Genomic DNA, 23816 nt, shown 5'->3' on the forward strand with positions numbered 1-23816 from the left:
GTTTCCATCAAGTCCCCTTGAGGTTTGGTTAATATCCGGTTCTGTTAGGTTTGTCTCTGGCATCCATAATCCACTGAAAAAATCGTTTGGCCCATCAACGGGGCTCAGTGATTGGTTACTGGTTATTTCTGTTTGGTTTACGTAAAAAATCCAGGAATTTTCAAGAAACTTACTGTAGTCATCAAGTGTCTGATCCTTATTGACCTCATTATTAATATGTCCAATATCAAACAGTCTACATTCCGTGTGTTCAGCTGTCTTGTATTCAACACTAAAAAATAATGCCGGAAGGCTGGCCAGTACCGTTAACACCCAAATGGAGGCACAGATCCAGTAAGAGAACCGCTGGGAGAAGAACTTATGATGCCAGATGGGTTTGGCCACCGACAGGAGCCGGTCGATAGTTAAGGCGGTAATTGTGAATATACTGACATACATGTTACATATAGAAAGGAAGTGATACAGTTTACACACGTGGGGCCCGAAAGGCCAGTTGCTCGTAAATATTGCCACGGCATTCAGCGGCAGGCAAAGGACGAAGACGAAATCTGCTACGGCCAGGTTCAGAAACCAGATTTTAGACTTATTTTTTTTCATTATAAAACCATTAACATAGATAACAGCGGCGTTACCCAGCACCCCGATGACACAGGTGAGGATGTGTAATATAAAGCTGGCGTATTGGACGGACACATTCTCCGTTCTCATGGCTGAAACCTGAAAGAACGGGAAAAAATATTAGAAATAGAGAGAGATCTCGGTCCTGCAGAGCAGCGCGTGAGGAAAAAAATCTGGTTGATGCCAGAGGAGGCCCCTGCCGGCGACCAATAGAGTGGCTCTCACAGCCCTTTAACGCCTGACGGGGAACCTACGTATCTCCGCTCCCGTTAACCCCTGCAATGCTGCTAGATAGGGAAGGGACCAGGGAGATTAAACAAAGACGAACACGAAGATTCTTCGTGTTGTGTGTCTTCGTCCTCGTATATGTTTTGCCGCCGCCATGTTCGTTTCTTCGGTATTTGAGCTGAACAACAAAAACGCACCCTTTGTGTTCGTTTTCATGCCCGCCCGAATACGAATGCACAAGTCTACCGTTTACCATGTCTTGTCCGATTTAAGTGCTGGATCAGGCCTTGTCAGACTTCCAAACCCCAATTTGGGCACCTGGAATGATGGAGGGTATGTGCTCAATATGTATTAATTTACAAATCCTAAATCCGAATCTCCGCAGCACAGTACTGGACATGCAGTGTACTGGTTTTATAACTCAGAAACACGCTAGTCCATATTATAAACTGCGGCTCCTTGACTCCAGGGAGGATGAAACTGAGATGGAGAAATGTAAAATTAAGATCCGGAAAGCATCAGAGAGAGCACAGAAATCCTCTATTATCATCCAAATGTACCAGGGAATGATGATTGATGACAAAAAGTGAAATGCTCACATTTAACCACTTTATGCAAATATACAATGAAATATTATATTTCCACTATATAAAAATAAAAGTTCTCCATTCCAGTAAATTACTCCAAAATATCATGTTCAACACTCTTTAACAATAAACCTTATTTTTCTATGTCTAGACACAAGTGTGAGATAATACCGTATTATCTGTGTATAGTATTTTAATCTGAATATATATTATTTTTAATTTAATTTATTAATTTTTGTCTGATACAAATTTTGTAATGATTACTATAGAATATAGGATTACAGATTAGTGCAACCAGATGTCCCAATTTTCAGGGGACAGGGCTTTATTTTCTGTCCCCTGAAAACCTGTAAAGTCTACAGGTAAAATAAATATATATATATATATATATATATATATATATATATATATATATTATTCAATTAAAGGTAACTAATTATCATAATCAATGGGATTCTAAAAATTCTCCACCAGACAATTAATGTTATTAAATTACACCCTTGAAAATTGACAGCTTGATTCCATTTATTCAACAACAAAACTTACATAGAAGGCAAACTGCGCAGAACACAAATCATGAGAAATCTAATTAGCAAATTCGAATCGTATAAATAAAGACTAAATTACAAATCCTGAAAATATCAAATTAGTATCACATCCTAAATTTCTTACCTAAGTCTTTGAAGCTACTGACGATGTTCTTGCGTCTGAGAAGTCGTACCAAAGCTTACAAAATTCTTCTACCATCTGAGGTCCTGGTTCAAGATGTTCTCCTACTTATCAGCTTTCACCTCAATTACTAGTGTTAATTATATCCCTAGAGATGAGAGGTTAATGGAATAACTCGGAATTCGCCATTTACTCTTGTATCTAATAAGCGTTTCCTGTAGTTAAAAAGCATTACTTGGGAAGATCGACACTTAACAGAGAAAAAAGAAAGATGAGTTTATTCATTTTTAATGCTTAGTCTTTGCTATGAGCACTTACTGTAGCCCCTTTACTAAGTGATGTGTCATTTACGTTGGGATATTAAGCTGTACACAGGCCATTTCCAGGCCATTGACGTTTGCACATAACCATCATTTTAGCATGTGAACACACAGTGATGAGGCGAGCCTGGCACTTTAAGGCCAGCGGCCACCGGATGGCATAATTTCAGCTCACCTAATGAGTGGTTGGCCATATCCAGCTGCTGGCCGCACATTATAACACCAGATATGCATCTGGAGCAGCATATAAGGTAGATGTTTGGCGCTGACGGCCATCTTATGCCCGGTGTGCCAGTCCGAGACGGTATAGCCGTGTAGTTCAGTCAAAGAAGGCACGATCACGGGAAGGTTTACTATCTTCATTTTCCTTCAAGGGCATTCGTGATTTTTCCACCATAGTGTTAGAGAATGTCAGAAGGGGATTCGGTCAAAGTGGCAGAGATGAGTCCTGGCATGCTCAAAACCTGTTCAGCCCTCGTGTCTCTGGAGCCATTTCTACACGAGACTCAAGGACCCTTTTCTCATTGACAAACACCGACCAGTCCCTTGGCTTCTTTCTCAATTCCCCTTAACCTCCTAACAGACTCCATGATCATAAGACATCCTTCTTCTCCCCCATGCACCGCCATGTTTCACGTTTGTTCATATTATGGTTATCTTCTGGTTTCTAAACTCCTTTTGTTTCTGTGTTATATCCTGTTTACCATTTGTACATTGTTTCATAATATGATGGTGCCATATAAATCAATAAATAATAATTTACAAAATAATTTTATATTCTCCCTTTATTGTTATAGCCACGTAAACTACAGGCACGCTATAAATCACATATAATGATAATAAACACGTATATAATCACACAGGTCTACGGAAACTAATAGGGTTATTACTAAATAACCAGAGGCCACTATTTGGAAAGTAATAGAAGGGCCTTCAAGTTCTATAGTATTAAATGAGCCTAGGTAAAGCATAGGATCCATACTGGAGTGTCCATGTGGGAGACGATGCAGAGGAGATATGAAGTTTAGCATCCATTTCTAATCCAGTTGGATCTTCTTGTATGATTTACATCATGTCGGTGTCATTGAACTATACATTGGGCATGGCCGCTTATTCAGTCGATGTATTTTTTATTGCCTTCAAATGGACCATGTGGTCCGACATCTCCACTGCTCTTATATTTACAACCTTCCCTTTAGTTCAAATTGATTGTTGAGGAGTCGGAGTAGTTTGAGAACTTCCTGAAGATCTCAGCCTCCCTGTGCTAATAAATGTTTTCAGTCCTGTCTTGACCTGCGTGCCAACCAAAACATATATAATAGGGTTTATGCAGCTATTTGTATAGGCCAAGCTATACACGACTGGCATAATACTGTAGCATTTGCTCATGAGCTTGAAATTCATCTGACGAGCAGCCACCAATATGATAATCTCATCAGCAACGAGTGGCGTCCAAGTTAGGAAATATACTAAGACCACCGTGAGTGTAATCCGGTACAGTTTGGGAGATTTTACTTTCGGGGATTTCTGAACATTCCGTACAATTATTATGTTGGAAATCAGAATTACACAGAGGGGGATAAAATAGCTAATCACTAAAATAGTTACAGTGATACACTCTACTGTGAACACCGACTGTTTCCATAATGCGAATGTCTCACTGGAGTTTGGAATACTTCCATAATGTTCATGGCCTACAACTGGTAGAGATGATCTATTAATCCATTTACTTTCGGTCAAATTATATCTCCCTTCTCCATGGTTGACATGTGTTCCAATAGTGGTTTCGTTGCCGATTTCCTCAATATCAAACAATCCGCAGAAGTTTTCATCGCCGATGCTGAAGAATATCGCCGGAAGACTACCTAGTATTGTTATAGCCCAAATCACAGCGCAGGTCAGGTAGCAAAAACTTTTAGAAAAGAACTTTTTATGCCATATTGGTTTAGCCACGGATAGGACACGGTCAACAGTCAGGGCGGTGATGGTGAAAATACTTCCATACTTGTGGCAAATAGCTAGGAAGTTATGTATTCTACACATGTGAAGCCCGAAGGGCCAGCTCTCGGTCAGCACGGAGGTGGCACTTAGCGGCAGGCACAGCAGAGAGACAAAATCGGCAACGGCCAAGTTCAGAAACCAGATTTTATATTTATTTTTCTTCAGTATGAGTCCAATGATACAGATGACGGCGGCGTTACCCAGTAGCCCAACGACACAGGAGATGACAGACAACACAAAGCTGGTATACTTGATGGCCAGGTTACTTAAAACCATGATGGGAACCTAAAAAAATGGAAAAATCTTCAATTATTTGACAGATATCGAGGGTCTCCCAATGCATTGACATACGCTACACAACAAACATGATAGGATGTCATAATCCCGTTGGTTATACTTCTCAAAACTATATTTATCAATAAGAAAAAAATTACCAATACTGAAGAGCTAAAGAAGACTATAAAATTTATCTTGAAAGATATGCCTGTTATTACCAAATATCTCCTTCTGGGACAATAAGCAAGAAACATAATATATTCAAAAAGAAAGACATTATCAAAGCTCTTTTATATATTTATTCAAATTAAAAATATAATAACAAGGATATTATTCATATCAATATATTATTAATATATAACATATATAATTCATACATATTTTATATATAAATGTAATTTAAGGAGGAAAGCTATTCTATAAAAGTCAGTTGGACATATTCATCTTAACACTGTGGTATTCTATTTAGCGTGTAAAAAAACTAAAACTAAAATCCTCCGTAATTCAATAATTTGTATTACATCTTGAGAATTGGTCACAAGGAATCATTCATGAGTTTCTTGCTGATTGGGTCGTCACTCACAAATCTACAGCTCTCTCTCATTAATCGTTTCTAATAGAGAAGATATCTTACTTGTGTCTCGAGAAGTCTCTCTGTTCTTCCTCTGCAAAATTAAGAATGAAAACCTGCAAATTATTTTACGATCTACAATGTACGATCAAGGGACCCTCCTATTTATCTGCTGTCACAAATGCTTCTTTCCTTCTGTGATCATAATGGAAATCGGCTGTAATTGCTGTTTAATATTTAATCTATCTTCTAATTAACGCTAATGTCTTTATTACATTAAATGAGACCGGTATCACTTAACCTCATTGATTGGTGGAGTCACTGAAAATTTTACATTCTGTGGGTGTTTACATTTTTTACTTTTATAATATCACTGCTAGAAGGTTATATTATGCGTAGATTTTGGTATATGCATTTATAAAAAAAAAATAGAATAGAGCAATTTTTGGAGTAGAACTAGTGTCTCGGAGTAAAGCCCTGCTTCTCAGGGTCTTTTGGGTCAGTTTCTTCTTTCTTCTGGTCATGGTCACTCCCTGCTCAATTCCACCTGATACCCTCCAACCGCTTGGCTCATTGTAAGCGTTAGAGTTGTCTTTTGGTACATTCTAGATTTTCATTATTCTGTTACCTTACTTTTTTTTCTTGAACTTTAATCACATGCACCTTTGTTTCACCTCAAATCATCTTCTGGTTCTATCATTAGTATTTCACACCTGTAACAAAGAAGATCCAACAGACTCTAGAACTGGAAAATGCATTGATCTGGTAGATAGATCTACTCAGTGCGTCCACATCTAACAACAAGATTTTACACAATAGAACTAAGAAAACCATGTGATTTTTTTTAGTAAGCAATTATTTTTGCATTATTTTAATGTAGCAATTTACATCATATCTGTAATTCCCAGAAATCCAGATTGGGTGTAAAATCCTTGCTTTACAGTTCACCAAGACCTTTCTCACATTTTTTAAAAAAAATCTTGACCCATTAAAAGGATACTGGAGATAAATGATGACACCAGCAATTCAGAAGGGTGGGTGGAGCTTGAATATTTAAGTCAGGGTGTGGTTACCAATTTGCCTTCCCGTGAGGAACATGGGGGTGACAGATTTGGGAGCGTGGGAGGCCTCTTTTATATTTTGAAAATTTGGTGGGTTGTTATTTTAGATGCGGGGACTCTAAGCCCGGTTTGGGAGCATTGACACCATAGTTGGCAAGCATCAGTTATGAGCTTGCGGTTAATAGGTTGTGCCGTGCTGCTGTGTATGGTGTTTTACTGATGGTGCCATACTGTTTTCTTTAATTTATTTGGACCCAGCCTTTTGTATGGTTATGTTTTATTATGTTATGTTAAATTTCATTTGCGCAAGCATTCAGTGTGCAGATACGTTTATAACAGGAAAAAAGTTGCACAACGTAAGACTTCTGCAAAAATTAGAGGCACCATTGGTTTGGGTGCATACGGCCCTCTAGTTCTGTCCTTGGCTAGCGTCAGTTACACTTGTGGTTAATAGGTAGTGCCATCCTTCTGAGTATGGTGGACTGACAGCCTTTAGGATGATTATGTTTTATATATGTTATATTATATTATTTAGGTTATATTATTTCTGTTACTTTATGAATATTATTTATAGTACATTTTGTACTGTAGCCATTCCATATTGCAGATTTGGTGTCTGAGGTTAAGTAGACAATGACCCACTATCTGGTAAGCAAGCAGGTTTATTACAGTAATACATTCAAGTACAGCTGTGAATGTTACAGGGTCACCGTACCCAAGGCTGAGTACCCCAGTTTGAGGACTGACGAATCACCAGTCAGTCCCTCATATGGATAGCACTCAGCTATCCTCGGATCAGCCAGACCACCATTCGTAGTAAAACAAGAACTCTTTTAGTTCAAACATGCAGAATTTATATATATCCTTAATTCAATGTGCACCGAACCCAACCCCCAATCCCATCACCCACATCCCATCACAAATCCCAACAGTATACAGGGGATGTATCAGGTGAGGGGATTAAGGAATACAATGTAGTGCGGGTGCCGTCTGGGCAAACAGGGCTGTGCTGGCCGAATAAGAGCCCCAGCCGGGTTACCTGATTGTTCCTTTGAAGGCTAGAGCTGCAGCCACATTCAGTCTCTGGGCCGGTTACACAATAAACACAACATAAAATATACCCGGCTAAACTTTACACGGACATATGAGCCAGCTAGCCTGGCCCTGTCACAGTGAAATTCACATGAATCACAAAAAGTCACAATAAGTCTTAGGCCTACAGAACAGAAACAAGATATTTTTCAATGGTATTGTCATGAAAACTATCAGAATCTAATGAATAAGTCCAATATTTTATTTTGAGCCGCTTGAAACTTTAATGGTTGTTGTGGGAACTCCTGGAAGAGCTCTGTCGTACGGAGCTAACAAATTCTCTAAGTGCTCTCCTAACCTGTTTACCAACCAGCGCATATATAATAGGGTTTAAGCAGCTATTAGTATAGCCAATGCTGTATAGTAAAGGCAAAATCATATAGACTTTTCTCATTAGGTCAAAGTCCATACTTCGAGCACACGCCAGTAACGTGAGTTGCCCAACAACCAGTGGTGTCCACGTTAGGAAGTAGACCACCACCACTGTCACTGTAATCTGATACAGTCTAGGAGACTTTTGTCTTTGGGATTTTCTAACCCGACAGACAATTATTACATTGGAAATCAGGATTGTGCAGAGAGGGATAATGTAACCGATGACTAAAAGAGGTAAGATAATACTCTCTGTTATATGCATCATTCTATTCCATACATGGAGGTTCAAAATTGCAGGGAAAAAGTATTTAGGAATTTCAAATGGAATTCCCGGAAAAAGGACACCCAAGCCCCAAACCCCTGTAGTGTTTACAACAAGTCCCCTTGAAGTTTGGTTAATATCCGGTTCTGTTAGGTTTGTCTCTGGCATCCACGGTCCACTGAAAAAATAGTTTGACCCATCAACGGGGCTCAGTGATTGGTTAATGGTTATTTCTGTTTGGTTTTCGTCATAAATCCAGGAATTTTCTAGATAGTAACTGTAGTCATCAAGTGTTTCATCCTTTTTGACCTCATTATTAATATGTCCAATATCAAACAGTCTACATTCCGTTTGTTCAGCCATCTTGTATTCAACACTAAAAAATAATGTCGGAAGGCTGGCCAGTACCGTTAACACCCAAATGAAGGCACAGATCCAGTAAGAGAACCGCTGGGAGAAGAACTTATGATGCCAGATGGGTTTGGCCACCGACAGGAGCCGGTCGATAGTTAAGGCGGTAATTGTGAATATACTGACATACATGTTACATGTAGAAAGGAAGTGATACAGTTTACACACGTGGGGCCCGAAAGGCCAGTTGCTCGTAAATATTGCCACGGCATTCAGCGGCAGGCACAGGACGAAGACGAAATCTGCTACGGCCAGGTTCAGAAACCAGATTTTAGACTTATTTTTTTTCATTATAAAACCACATACATACATAACAGTGGCGTTACCCAGCACCCCGATGACACAGGTGAGGATGTGTAATATAAAGCTGGCGTATTGGACGGCCACATTCTCCGTTCTCATGGCTGAAACCTGAAAGAACAGGAAAAAAATTATAAATAGAGACCGATCTATCACAAAGGGGAGTGGTTTATACTTAGCCCCACCCACCTATTTCAGAGCATGTTCACATACATTAAAATAGTACAAGAGAGGCACTTTTAGGGGGCGTGGCTATGGTGTGACCTGGGGGTGGGGCTTTACTGAGACCTACTGGATTTTGTCTCCAGATTTGTTTGTAAACACATTATTGTTACTTTTATGGCTGTAGAACCCTCATACCCAGCAAACATTTTCCTAGAAAAGAGGGCCATCAGAGGAGGAAAAAAGGGACTAGCCTTTCTAAACAGGGAAACTTGGAAAGTATGTAATCATTCCATTCTTATTTTTTTTATAGTTCCTGCTTCTGTGTTTCTTCTAAATGCTTTCTATTCAATGTAATTATTTTGAGCATTGGGGAAATCTGCGTCTAGAGGCACCTGGGATATAATCATATCCTGGTTTTATTTAAGGAGTTTTAAAAGGGAGCTAACATCTATACAATTCTACATTTCGATTAATATTATTATTAATACCGTATTTCCCCAAGTATAAGACGCTCCCATGTATAAGACTATATAACATAACGTTATTTCACTGGCTGCCTGGGCATGATATGAGTGTGATTGATGTTAGCTGCTAGCAATTGTTAGCAATCGTACTCCTATCATGCTCAGGCAGCCAGTACATGCACATCACTTTCAGCCTCCCTGTGCCCCCTCCCTGTGCCCCCTACACACGGATCCGTGCTATCACACACATATATTCATTCATTTACTCCCCCACCTTACCTGAACTGCAGATCTTCTGGTGCCGCTTGGGGAATTCTCTCTGACAGCCGGGGAACCGGCTAACCGCACCTCCTTCCGGCTGCAGCAGAAGCACCGGTAAGTTTTTTTTTTTTTGGGGGGGGTGTTAAATGGGGGGCATAAGGCATTTCTGTAGGCAGAGTGCTCTATGATATGCCTTTTAACCCCCTTAATGCCACTCTGCCTCCAGAAATGCCTTTTAACCCTCTATACACCACTCTGCCTCCTGAAATGCCTTATACCTCCCTATATGCCACTCTGCCCCATAATATGCCTTTTAACCCCCTAAATGCCAGAGTGGCATATAGGGGTATAAGGCAATTCTGAAGGCAGAGTGGCACATAGGGGGTCAAAAGGCATATCATGGGGCACAGTGGCATATAGGGGGTATAAGGCATTTCTGGGGCAGAGTGACAAGCCTGGGGGCCGATGTGCATAAGTGGGGGGCAGGTTGGAAAATAAAAGGAATTAAAAACAAAATATTTTTTCTCAATCATAGCTTTTATTAAAAAAAAAAGTTTACATAGTTTACATGAATCTTATAATCGAGCAAATACGGTATATTTACGTAAAAATAAAAGTTATCTCCATTCCAGTTAACTACTCCAAAATATCATGTTTAACACTCTTTAACAATTAACCTTATTTTTTATGTCTAGACACAAGTTTGAGATAATATTATCTGTGTATAGTATTTTCAGCTGAAATGTAGTTGTATATTGAATATATATAGATATTATTTTTAATTTAATTACATTTTATTTATTTTTGTCTGATACAAATTTTCTAATGATTACAGGGCTTTGATTCTGTCCCCTGAAAACCTTTTAAGTCTACAGTTAAAATATATTTTATTCAATTAAAGGTAACTAATTATCATAATGAATGGCATTCTAAAAATTCTCCACCGGACAATTAATTTTATTAAACTACACCATTGAAAATTGACAGCTTGACAACTTAGCAAATTCGAATCGTATAAATAAAGACTTAATTACAGATCCTGAAAATGTCAAATTAGTATCATATCCTAAATTTCTTACCTAAGTCTTTGAAGCTACTGACGATGTTCTTGCGTCTGAGAAGTCGTACCAAAGCTTACAAAATTCTTCTACCATCTGAGGTCCTGGTTCAAGATGTTCTCCTACTTATCCGCTTTCACCTCAATTAATTAGTGTGAATTAAATCCCTAGAGATGAGAGGTTAATGGAATAACTCAGAAATCGCCATTTATTCTTGTATCTAATAAGCGTTTCCTGTAGTTAACAAGCATTACTTGGGAAGATTGACACTTAACAGAGAAAAAAGAAAGATGAGTTTATTCATTTTTAATGCTTAGGTTTTGCTATAAGCACTTACTGTAGCCCCTTTACTAAGTGATGTGACATTTACATTGGGATATTAAGCTATTTCCAGGCCATTGACTTCTGCGCATAATCATAATTTTAATTTATGAACACAGTGTCGGACTGGCAGTGATGGCCAGCAGGCACCTGATGGCATAAGTTCAGCTCACCTAATGAGCCGGTGAGCATATCCAGCCGCTGGCCACACATTACAACACCAGATATGCATCTGGAGCAGCATAAAAGGGAAGTCAATGGCGGCCATTGTACGGCCGGTGTGCCAGATGGCTAATCCGAGCCGGGATCAACATGTAGTTTAGCCAAAGGAGACACGGTCACAGGAAGGTTTTCTATCTATATTCTCTTCCAAGGGCATTCCTGATTTTCCCACCGTGGAGGTAGGATGTTAGAAGGGGATACGGTCAAAGTGGCAGAGAAGAGTCCTGGCATGCTCAAAACCTGTCCAGCCCACTGGTCTCTGGAGCCATTTTTCCACTAGACTCAATAGCACTTTTCTCATTGACGAACACATCAAATCATCCTTACCGACCATTCCCTTGGCTTATTTCTCAATTCCCCTTAACCTCCTAACAGACTCTAAGATCATAAGATGCCCTTCTTCTCCCCCATGCACCACTATGTTTCGTGTTTGTTCATATTATGGTTATCTTGTGGATTATAAACTCCTTTTGTTTCTGTATTAAATCCTGTTTACCGTTTACCTGTTTACATTGCTTCGCAATATGATGTAAATCAATAAATAATAATTTACAAAATAATTTTATATTTTCCCTTCATTGTTATAGCCACGTAAACTACTGGCTCGATATAAATCACATATAATGATAATAAATAGACTTGTGCATTTGTACACAAAGGATGCGTTTTCGTTGTTCAGCCTGAATACTGAACATACAAACATGGCGGCGGCAAAACGTATACAAAGACACACGCCACGAAGAATCTTTGTGTTCGTCTTCGTTTACGAATCTCCCTGGTCCCTTCCCCATCTAGCCTACCTTATCTAGGCAGCATTGCAGGGGTTAATGGTCGATGCCTGAGGAGGCCCCTGCAGGCGACCAATAGAGTCGCCCGCACGGCCTTTAACTTCTGAGAGATAAGATAATACTCTCTGTTATGTGCATAAATCTATTCCATACATCAAGGTTCTTGTCAGTCAAAAGTTCATTGCGAAAGTATTTGTTTAATGTAAATGGAATTTCCGGAAAGGTATTTTGTGGGCGTCTAGGACTGCCAAACATTGTCTTTTTCATGTCCAAAACCCCTGTAGTGTTTCCATCAAGTCCCCTTGAGGTTTGGTTAATATCCGGTTCTGTTAGGTTTGTCTCTGGCATTCAAAGTCCACTGAAAAAATAGGTTGGTCCGCCAACAGGGCTCAGTGACCAGTGGTTACTAGTTATTTCTGCTTGGTTTATGTCAAAAATCCAGGAATCTTCTAGAAAGTAACTGTAATCATCAGTACCGCTTAGTGTTTGATCCTCCTATATGATTAATTTTATAAGCTCTACAAAACGCTAAATGATTTATACATTTGCTGTTTAATCGTACAGGTATCTTTCATTAGTCCAGCGCTCATCTCCTCGCCATATTTTACTATTATTAATTACTATTATTCTAATCTATAATTTTTCCAAAGACTGTATCTGTAAAATGAAATTAATTGCAGTAAACCATGTCTGTTTTGTGAAATTCTAACCTTTTTCTATGGTCATCACATCACATGTTTTGGAAGAAAACTGCAACATTTTCTGTTCAATAGAACGTTTTCTGGTCTCCTCTGATCTCTCTGAACAGATGCAGAGCACATATTGACAGGGAGTCAATATGAACCATTTGGTCAGACTTGGCAGGCTACACCGAAATATCTCGCTGATTGCTGAGGTGTTGAGACACACTTAGGTAACTGTCCGTGAAACTGTACCTAATAACCTTTTTGAGTCCCTCTCTCACCTGTTTGCCAACAAACACATATATATAAAATAGGGTTTAAAGGCAGATGTTACTATAGGCAAAGCTTGTAAGGATCGGCAAAATAGTATAAACTTGGTCTATCAGGTCAGGCTTCACATTCCGAGCAGCTACTAACATGACAATCTCCGCTAAAATTAATGGTGTCCAAGTAAGGAAATAAACCAAGACCTTAGTCATTATAATTCAGATGAGTTTCTCCTCCGTGTGAGATTTTCTAGCATACAAGACAATTATTACATTGGAAAATAAGATAACGCACAGTGGTATAGAGTAGCCAAAGAGCAGAACTGAAATTATAATACGCTTTACCATGATATCATCTCCTCGTCATATATTACTATCATTAATTACTATTATTATAATCTATAATTTTTCCAACAACTATATCTGTAAAATGAAATTAATTGCAGTAAACCATGTCTGTCTTGTGAAAGTATAACATTTTTCTATGGTCATCACATCACAGGTTTTGGAGGAAAACTTGAAATTACATTTTCTTTTCAATAGAGCGTTCTCTGGTCTCCTCTGATCTCCCTGGACAGATGCAGAGCACATATTGACAGGGAGTCAAGAAAGGGGAGGTCAGCATCTGAGATAGTGTGCTGCTGCCAAGAAAAACATCAGGAGAAAGGAGAGTGGTGTGTAGTGGACACACATAGTGCTTGCAGTAGAGGATGCCCTACACTATAATGTAATCCTTACTTGTCTCTATAGGTAAATTAATCCACAGCTTTCATCACAGACACTGAAATGGTTAATTGTAATGTGCATATTAATTATGCTTCCCCTGAGATGTGTACGTTAATCTAATGTAATAAAGTCTTAATATAAGAAAGATTTACTTTACCGAGAAGGTGGTGGATTTGTGGAACAGCCTCCCAGTACAAGAAGCTCCACAGAACCCCTGAGATTTGTACTTTTGCTTAATGTAATTAAGTATTACTTGATGTTAGGGAGCCCTGTGAAGGAAGGGGTGAAGGGACTCTGTGGGTGATGAGTTTAGCCATAAGGAAAAAGTTGTGTCAGAGTTATCTTGAAACAATTTCATTTGCCCAAGCATTCAGTGTGCAGATACGTTTGTAACAGGAAAAAAGTTGCACAACGTAAGACTTCTGGAAAAATTAGAGGCACCATTGGTTTGGGTGCATATGGCCCTCTAGTTCTGTCCTTGGCTAGCATCAATTAAGAGTATGGTGGACTGACAGCCTTTTGGATGATTATGTTTTATATATGTTATATTATATTATTTAGGTTATATTATTTATGAATATTATTTATAGTACATTGTGTACTGTAGCCATTCCATATTGCAGATTTGGTGTTGTTTTTATTTTATAGTCAACGTGCCGGTACCCATTGCAAAAATCATAACCTTTATTGGTCAGCTCCATACAATGGATATGAGTTCAACAAACTATTTCTTACCCCCACTTCAGTGTTTTTCTCTGAGGTTAAGTAGACAATGACCCACTATCTGGTAAGCAAGCAGGTTTATTACAGTAATACATCAAAGTACAGCTGTGAAGTTCACATGAATCGCAATAAGTCACAAGAAGTCTTAGGCCTACAGAACAGAAACAAGATATTTTTCAATGGTATTGTCATGAAAACTATCAGAATCTAATGAATAAGTCCAATATTTTATTTTGAGCCGCTTGAAACTTTAATGGTTGTTGTGGGAACTCCTGGAAAAGCTCTGTTGCAAGGAGCTAACAAATTCTCTAAGTGCTCTCCTAACCTGTTTACCAACCAGCGCATATATAATAGGGTTTAAGCAGCTATTAGTATAGCCAATGCTGTATAGTAAAGGCAAAATCATATAGACTTTTCTCATTAGGTCAAAGTCCATACTTCGAGCACACGCCAGTAACGTGAGTTGCCCAACAACCAGTGGTGTCCACGTTAGGAAGTAGACCACCACCACTGTCACTGTAATCTGATACAGTCTAGAAGACTTTTGTCTTTGGGATTTTCTAACCCGGAAGATAATTATTACATTGGAAATCAGGATTGTGCAGAGAGGGATAATGTAACCGATGACTAAAAGAGGTAAGATAATACTCTCTGTTATATGCATCATTCTATTCCATACATCGAGGTTCAAAATTGCAGTGACAAAGTATTTTGGAATTTCAAATGGAATTCCCGGAAGAATGAAAAATGGGCCACCTGAATTGTTAAACATTTCCCTTCTCAAGACCAAAACCCCTGTAGTGTTTCCATCAAGTCCCCTTGAGGTTTGGTTAATATCCGGTTCTGTTAGGTTTGTCTCTGGCATCCATAATCCACTGAAAAAATTGTTTGACCAATCAACGGGGCTCAGTGATTGGTTACTGGTTATTTCTGTTTGGTTTTCGTCATAAATCCAGGAATTTTCTAGATAGTAACTGTAGTCATCAAGTGTTTGGTCCTTATTGACCTCATTATTAATATGTCCAATATCAAACAGTCTACATTCCGTGTGTTCAGCCGTCTTGTATTCAACACTAAAAAATAATGTCGGAAGGCTGGCCAGTACCGTTAACACCCAAATGAAGGCACAGATCCAGTAAGAGAACCGCTGGGAGAAGAACTTATGATGCCAGATGGGTTTGGCCACCGACAGGAGCCGGTCAATAGTTAAGGCGGTAATTGTGAATATACTGACATACATGTTACATGTAGAAAGGAAGTGATACAGTTTACACACGTGGGGCCCGAAAGGCCAGTTGCTCGTAAATATTGCCACTGCATTCAGCGGCAGGCACAGGACGAAGACGAAATCCGCTACGGCCAGGTTCAGAAACCAGATTTTAGACTTATTTTTTTTCATTATAAAACCATAAACATAGATAACAGCGGCGTTACCCAGCACCCCGATGACACAGGTGAGGATGTGTAATATAAAGCTGGCGTATTGGACGGCCACATTCTCCGTTCTCATGGCTGAAACCTGAAAGAACAGGAAAAAAATAGAAATAGAGACTGATCTATCACAAAGGGGAGTGGTTTATACTTAGCCCCACCCACCTATTTCAGAGCATGTTCACATACATTAAAATAGTACAAGAGAGGCACTTTTAGGGGGCGTGGCTATGGTGTGACCTGGGGGTGGGGCTTTACTGAGACCTACTGGATTTTGTCTCCAGATTTGTTTGTAAACACATTATTGTTACTTTTATGGCTGTAGAACCCTCATACCCAGCAAACATTCTCCTAGAAAAGAGGGCCATCAGAGGAGGAAAAAGGGACTAGCCTTTCTAAACTTGGAAAGTATGTAATCATTCCATTCTTATTTTTTTTATAGTTCCTGCTTCTGTGTTTCTTCTAAATGCTTTCTATTCAATGTAATTATTTTGAGCATTGGGGAAATCTGTGTCTAGAGGCACCTGGGATATAATCATATCCTGGTTTTATTTAAGGAGTTTTAAAAGGGAGCTAACATCTATACAATCCTACATTTCGATTAATATTATTATTATTATTAATACTGTATTTCCCCAAGTATAAGACGCTCCCATGTATAAGACTATATAACATAAAGTTATTGTACTGGCTGCCTGGGCATGATCTGAGTGTGATTGATGTTAGCTGCTAGCAATTGTTAGCAATCGTACTCCTATCATGCACAGGCAGCCAGTACATGCACATCACTTTCAGCCTCCCTGTGCCCCCTACACACGGATCCATGCTATCACACACATATATTCATTCATTTACTCCCCCACCTTACCTGAACTGCAGATCTTCTGGTGCCGCTTGGGGAATTCTCTCTGACAGCCGGGGAAGGTCTGCGCGATGGACGCAGACAACCCCGCTGCTAACCGCACCTCCTTCCGGCTGCAGCAGAAGCACCGGCAAGTTTTTTTTTTGGGGGGGGGGTTAAATGGGGGGCATAAGGCATTTCTGTAGGCAGAGTGCTCTATGATATGCCTTTTAACCCCCTTAATGCCACTCTGCCTCCAGAAATGCCTTTTAACCCTCTATACACCACTCTGCCTCCTGAAATGCCTTTTACCTACCTATATGCCACTCTGCCTCATAATATGCCTTTTAACCCCCTAAATGCCAGAGTGGCATATAGGGGTATAAGGCATCATGGGGCACAGTGGCATATAGGGGGTATAAGGCATTTCTAGGGGCAGAGTGACAAGCCTGGGGGCAGATGTGCATAACTGGGGGGCAGGTTAAAAAATAAAAGGAATTAAAAACAAAATATTTTTCTCAATCATAGCTTTTATTAAAAAAAATAGTTTACATGAATTAACATTTACTGATAAAACTTTTTTCCTATAGGGTCGTCTTACATTCAGGCCTTTTCTCTTTTTCCTAAATTAATATTCAGATCTTGGGGGTCGTCTTATAATCGAGCAAATACGGTATATTTATTTCCAATATGTAAAAATAAAAGTTATCTCCATTCCAGTAAATTACTCCAAAATATCATGTTTAACACTCTTTAACAATTAACCTTATTTTTTATGTCTAGACACAAGTGTGAGATAATATTATCTGTGTATAGTATTTTCAGCTGAAATGTATATTGAATATATATAAATATATATAATATTTTTAATTTAATTACATTTTATTTATTTTTGTCTGATACAAATTTCGAAATGATTACAGGGCTTTAATTCTGTCCCCTGAAAACCTTTTACGTCTACAGTTAAAATTAAAATATATATTTTATTCAATGAAAGGTAACTAATTATCATAATGAATGGCATTCTAAAAATTCTCCACCAGACAATTCATTTTATTAAACTACACCATTGAAAATTGACAGCTTGACAACTTAGCAAATTCGAATCGTATAAATAAAGACTTAATTACAGATCCTGAAAATGTCAAATTAGTATCATATCCTAAATTTCTTACCTAAGTCTTTGAAGCTACTGACGATGTTCTTGCGTCTGAGAAGTCGTACCAAAGCTTACAAAATTCTTCTACCATCTGAGGTCCTGGTTCAAGATGTTCTCCTACTTATCCGCTTTCACCTCAATTAATTAGTGTGAATTATATCCCTAGAGATGAGATGTTAATGGAATAACTCAAAAATCGCCATTTATTCTTGTATCTAATAAGCGTTTCCTGTAGTTAACAAGCATTACTTGGGAAGATTGACACTTAACAGAGAAAAAAGAAAGATGAGTTTATTCATTTTTAATGCTTAGTTTTTGCTATAAGCACTTACTGTAGCCCCTTTACTAAGTGATGTGACATTTACATTGGGATATTAAGCTATTTCCAGGCCATTGACTTCTGCGCATAATCATAATTTTAATTTATGAACACAGTGTCGGACTGGCAGTGATGGCCAGCAGGCACCTGATGGCATAAGTTCAGCTCACCTAATGAGCCGGTGAGCATATCCAGCCACTGGCCACACATTACAACACCAGATATGCATCTGGAGCAGCATAAAAGGGAAGTGTGTGGCAATGGCGGCCATCGTACGGCCGGTGTGCCAGATGGCTAATCCGAGCCGGTATCAACATGTAGTTTAGCCAAAGGAGACACAGTCACAGGAAGGTTTTCTATCTATATTCTCTTCCAAGGGCATTCCTGATTTCCCCACCGTGGAGTTAGGATGTTAGAAGGGGATACGGTCAAAGTGGCAGAGAGGAGACCTGGCATGCTCAAAACCTGTCCAGCCCACTGGTCTCTGGAGCCATTTTTCCACCAGACTCAATAGCACTTTTCTCATTGCCGAACACATCAAATCATCCTTACCGACCATTCCCTTGGCTTATTTCTCAATTCCCCTTAACCTCCTAACAGACTCTAAGATCATAAGATGTCCTTCTTCTCCCCCATGCACCACTATGTTTCGTGTTTGTTCATATTATGGTTATCTTCTGGATTATAAACTCCTTTTGTTTCTGTATTATATCCTGTTTACCGATTGTGCATTGCTTCGCAATATGATGTAAATCAATAAATAATAATTTACAAAATAATTTTCCCTTCATTGTTATAGCCACGTAAACTACTGGCTCGATATAAATCACATATAATGATAATAAATAGACTTGTGCATTTGTACACGAAGGATGCGTTTTCGTTGTTCAGCCTGAATACTGAACATACAAACATGGCGGCGGCAAAACGTATACAAAGACACACGCCACGAAGAATCTTTGTGTTCGTCTTCGTTTACGAATCTCCCTGGTCCCTTCCCCATCTAGCCTACCTTATCTAGGCAGCATTGCAGGGGTAAATGTAACTTCTGACAGCGAAACATGGCCTGGGGAGACCATGGTCTCCCCGCTCCAAGACTTAAAGGTCCATACGAGTGACTCTATTGGTCGTTCCCCCGGCCAAGTTGCAGCACCAGGATTTCTAACGTCTGCACTTGCACTTCATTGGTTGATGGTCATACGGACCCTCCTATTTATCTGCTGTCATAAATGTTTCTTTCCTTCTGTGATCATAATGGAAATCGGCTGTAATTGCTGTTTAATATTTAATCTATCTTCTAATTAATGCTAATTTGTGTTGATGGAAATGTCTTTATTACATTAAATGAGACCGGTATCACTTAACTTTATTGATTGGTGGAGTCACTGAAAATTTCACATTCTGTGGGTGTTTACATTTTTTACTTTTATCATATCACTGCTAGAAGACTATATTATGCGTAGATTTTGGTATATGCATTTAAAAAAAAAATAGACTAGAGCAATTTTTGGAGTAGAACTAGTGTCTCGGAGTAAAGCCCTGCTTCTTAGGGTCTTTTGGGTCAGTTTCTTCTTTCTTCTGGTCATGGTCACTCCCTGCTCACTTCCACCTGATACCCTCCAACCGCTTGGCTCATTGTAAGCGTTAGAGTTGTCTTTTGGTACATTCTAGATTTTCATTATTCTGTTACCTTACTTTTTTCTTGAACTTTAATCACATGTACCTTTGTTTCACCTCAAATCGTCTACTGGTTCTACAGTTAGTATTTCACACCTGTAACAAAGAAGATCCAACAGACTCTAGAACTGGACAATGCATTGATCTGGTAGGTAGGTCTACTTAATTTTAATGTAGCAATTTACACCATATCTGTAATCTCATCTAATGAACGAAGGATTTTATGAACACCTTTTCCCTCTCAACTTTTCTGGATTGTTGTATCTGCTTTCTGACAGTCATGTAGAACTTTTCTGGATTCCCAGAAATCCAGATTGGGTGTAAAATCCATCTTTTACAGTTCATCAAGACCTTTCTCACATTTTTTTTAAAATATTGACCCACTGATTGGTTGCGGGGCGGGTCTAAATTCACCAACGTGTCCCTGGAGCAACACCTATCTCCTACCATTTCTTTGGCCTCTCTCCTGCATCAATCTAAAGTTGACCTACCCCCAGAGGTTGTCTCCAACCCATTGCTGTATCACACTGTAAAGGCTTGGGGGCGTGTTAGACGGCGCCTGGGCCTGGAGGTCCGCTACTCTAAATTCCTGCCATTGATCCGTAACCCGCACTTCCAGCATGGGAGGGAGGATGTTGTCTTTCGACGCCTGGCTCGGGTGGGGGGTCGCACCATTGGCGATTTTCTGGACTCGCGTGGAGGTAAATTGTTGTCCTTTTTGCAGCTCCAATCTAAATTCCCTACTGTTCACATTCACCCTATTCACTACTTTCAGCTTCTTCATTATGTTAATACCCTGCTTCCCTATCTCTCTGGGGCTAACTCTAACAGTCCCTTAGACCAGGTAACGGTATTGTCCCCTGTCATAATGCTCAAGATGTCAACAATCTATGGTCTAATCAGGCCTGTCATCGACTGGGAGTCCCATGGCGCAGGTCTCCCCTCCTGGAGGGCTGATTTTCCAAATCTAACTTCAAACCAAATTCTTCGGGCGTATATGTTCAATTCTAAAGTCCTGGTTTCTAGGGACTATAGTGAAATGTTCCTTAAGATTGTGCATAGAGCGTATGTCACCCCTAAACTTCGGTTTTTAATGGGCTTCGTGGATCACTCTCGTTGCTTAAAATGTCAATTACCTGAGGCCGATCTTCTGCATGGCTTGTGGTCTTGCAGCTCTATTGCCCCATTTTGGGATGCCCTACAAACATACATCAACGACACTCTGGGCATTCGTTTTGTAATATCTGTTGAATGGGCTATTTTTGGTATATTCCCTGACCACATTCCCCCACCTGTAGCGAGGGGTAAATTTCTCTTGCTCATACTTTCCGCAGTGGCAAAACGGGCAATATTGTCCCAATGGATTTATCCTCAACCTCTGGTTCTGTCGCGACTGCAATTTTTGTTTCATATGGACTGGCTTGAAGCTGTCCTTCATAAGGAGAACAAGGTCAAATATCTTTTCAATCGCTGGTCCCCATTTATCGCAACACTAGATAGCACCACTAGGTTGTCACTGTTTCAAACGTTCAATACCACGGAGTGGTATTGTCTTCAGGTCCTCAAGGGTATTCACCCCATACCGGGGTTCTGATCTCGTTGCGGGACAGGACGTGTCTGTGTTGTGGCCCGGTGTTCTGTGATTGAGGAAGTGTTTTTATCCACACTGTATAAGAGAGGCCTCTTTTATATTTTGTAAATTTGGTGGGTTGTTATTTTATATTCGGGAGGTCTAAGCACGGTTTGGGTGCATTGACACCCTAGTTGGCAAGCATCAGTTATGAGCTTGTGGTTAATAAGTTGTGCCGTGCTGCTGTGTATGGTGTTTTACTGATGGTGCCATACCTTTGTCTACTTTTGTTTAATTTCTTTAGAGCAAGCATTTTGTATGGTTATGTTTTATTATGTTACGTTAAATTATTTATGTTATATTATTTTTGTTACGTTATGAATATTATTTCTAGTTCATTTTGTCACTGAGTTTCAACAAACAAACTGTGGCCATTTCATATTACAGATCTGGTGAAAGGCGACTTAGGACGAGCCGGTAGATCTTGGCTTGTATTGTTCAGCCCCACACATTCACTAATCTAGATGGGTACCAATAAATATTTCTTAGCCCTTTTTCTATGTTTTTCTCTGGTGGAGAATGACCTAGTATCTGGTAAGCAAACAGGTTTATTACACTAATACAAGGAAACACAGAAATGACAATAAGCTTCAGATCTTCAGGAAGATCCAGAACAGAAAAGTAATATTATTTTACGGGAACTCCTGGAACAGCTCTGCCGTATGGTGCTTCTAACCTGCTTGCCAACCACCCCATATATAATAGGGTTGAAGCAGGGTAATAGGGTTTCTTGTCAGTCAAAAGTTCATTGTGAAAGTATTTGTTTAATGTAAATGGAATTTCCGGAAAGGTATTTTGTGGGCGTCTAGGACTGCTAAACATTGTCTTTTTCACGTTCAAAACCCCTGTAGTGTTTCCATCAAGTCCCCTTGAGGTTTGGTTAATATCTGGTTCTGTTAGGTTTGTCTCTGGTATCCATAGTCCACTGAAAAAATAGTTTGGTCCACCAACAGGGCTCAGTCATTGGTTACTGGTTATTTCTGTTTGGTTTACGTCAAAAATCCAGGAGTCTTCTAGAAAGTAACTGTAGTCATCAGTACCGCTTAGTGTTTGATCCTCCTATATGATTAATTCTATAAGCTCTACAACACACTAAATGATTTATACATTTGCTGTTTAATTGTAGAGGTATCTTTCATTAGTCCAGCGCTCATCTCCTCGACATATATTACTATCATTAATTACTATTATTATAATCTATAATTTTTCCAAAGACTGTATATGTAAAATGAAATTAATTGCAGTAAACCATGTCTGTTTTGTGAAAGTATAACCTTTTTCTATGGTCATCACATCACATGTTTTGGAGGAAAACAGCAATTTACATTTTCTGTTCAATAGAGCGTTCTCTGGTCTCCTCTGATCTCCCTGGACAGATGTAGAGCACATATTGACAGGGAGTCAAGAGAGGGGAGGTCAGCATCTGAGATAGTGTGCTGCTGCCAAGAAAAACATCAGGAGAAAGGAGAGTGGTGTGTAGTGGTGTGTGTAGTGGACACACATAGTGCTTGCAGTAGATGATGCCCTAAATTATAATGTAATCCTTTCTTGTCTGTATAGATAAATTAATCCACAGCTTTCCTCACAGACACTGAAATGGTTAATTGTAATGTGCATATTAATTATGCTTCCCCTGAGATGTGTACGTTAATCTAATGTAAGAAAGATTTACTTTGCTGAGGGGTTGGTGGATATGTGGAACAGTCTCTCAGCACAAGTAACTTGAAGTGCACAGAACCACTGAAATGTTTATTTTTCTTTTCCTCATCTTAGCACCTCTAAGATTTTGGTTTTGGTTGAAATTTTTCAAGATCTGAGGTAGGGGGCTCTTTCAGTAGATTGTTTCCTGGGGAGTTTGCATTTGCTAATACTTAATAAGCAGCACCTGTTAGATTTATTGGACACTGAATGCTGCTAACCACAAAAATGCTAATCATTGCTTGTTTATACCTGCCTGACCCCAGAAAAAGTAACATCTTCTCATTACTGTCAACTGTCCCAGAGGTAGTGAGAGGGAGAGATAACTCATCTACAACAGAAAAGTGAATGAATGAAATTAAACAACATTCAGAGGTTTTGCCATCCATATTTTGCCATCTCCATATCAGAGATTCATATTAACACATGAAACAGACCATTTTTGTTAGAACGCATGTTTAAATGAATCCGAACACACAATGCTAGCTTCCATGCATTATTTATTTGATCTTTACCTTCAATACAGAGTTTGCATGTGATTTTTCAGTAGATCTATACCCGCAAAGCTTGTTTTATGTATTATTTATTTACTCTGTACCTGTAAGTAACGCGT

The 23816-nt window shown here is 39.2% G+C and overlaps 2 protein-coding genes across 2 annotated transcripts; both read right to left on the reverse strand.

The window, feature by feature from the left end:
• Positions 1-7550: 7550 nt before the first annotated feature.
• Positions 7551-10806, reverse strand: LOC128471863 (C3a anaphylatoxin chemotactic receptor-like). The gene is made up of 2 exons (XM_053453841.1): positions 10741-10806; positions 7551-8882 (listed from the first exon to the last, which is right to left on the reverse strand). Exon 2 carries the CDS (start codon positions 8871-8873, stop codon positions 7647-7649), a length of 1227 nt encoding a protein of 408 aa, XP_053309816.1. The 5' UTR covers positions 8874-8882; positions 10741-10806; the 3' UTR covers positions 7551-7646.
• A 3786-nt stretch (positions 10807-14592) lies between these two features.
• Positions 14593-17960, reverse strand: LOC128470979 (C3a anaphylatoxin chemotactic receptor-like). The gene is made up of 2 exons (XM_053452824.1): positions 17896-17960; positions 14593-15967 (listed from the first exon to the last, which is right to left on the reverse strand). The coding sequence occupies exon 2, from the start codon at positions 15956-15958 to the stop codon at positions 14699-14701; it is 1260 nt and encodes a 419-aa protein (XP_053308799.1). The 5' UTR covers positions 15959-15967; positions 17896-17960; the 3' UTR covers positions 14593-14698.
• Positions 17961-23816: the final 5856 nt, after the last annotated feature.

This window comes from Spea bombifrons, chromosome 13 (assembly GCF_027358695.1).
Source record: "Spea bombifrons isolate aSpeBom1 chromosome 13, aSpeBom1.2.pri, whole genome shotgun sequence".
Taxonomy (NCBI): Eukaryota; Metazoa; Chordata; class Amphibia; order Anura; family Pelobatidae; genus Spea; species Spea bombifrons.

Bases quoted from the DNA above. Each gene is read 5' to 3' on its own strand.
- LOC128471863 (XM_053453841.1), bottom strand. From the start codon at position 8,873: ATGAGAACGGAGAATGTGGCCGTCCAATACGCCAGCTTTATATTACAC.
- LOC128470979 (XM_053452824.1), bottom strand. From the start codon at position 15,958: ATGAGAACGGAGAATGTGGCCGTCCAATACGCCAGCTTTATATTACAC.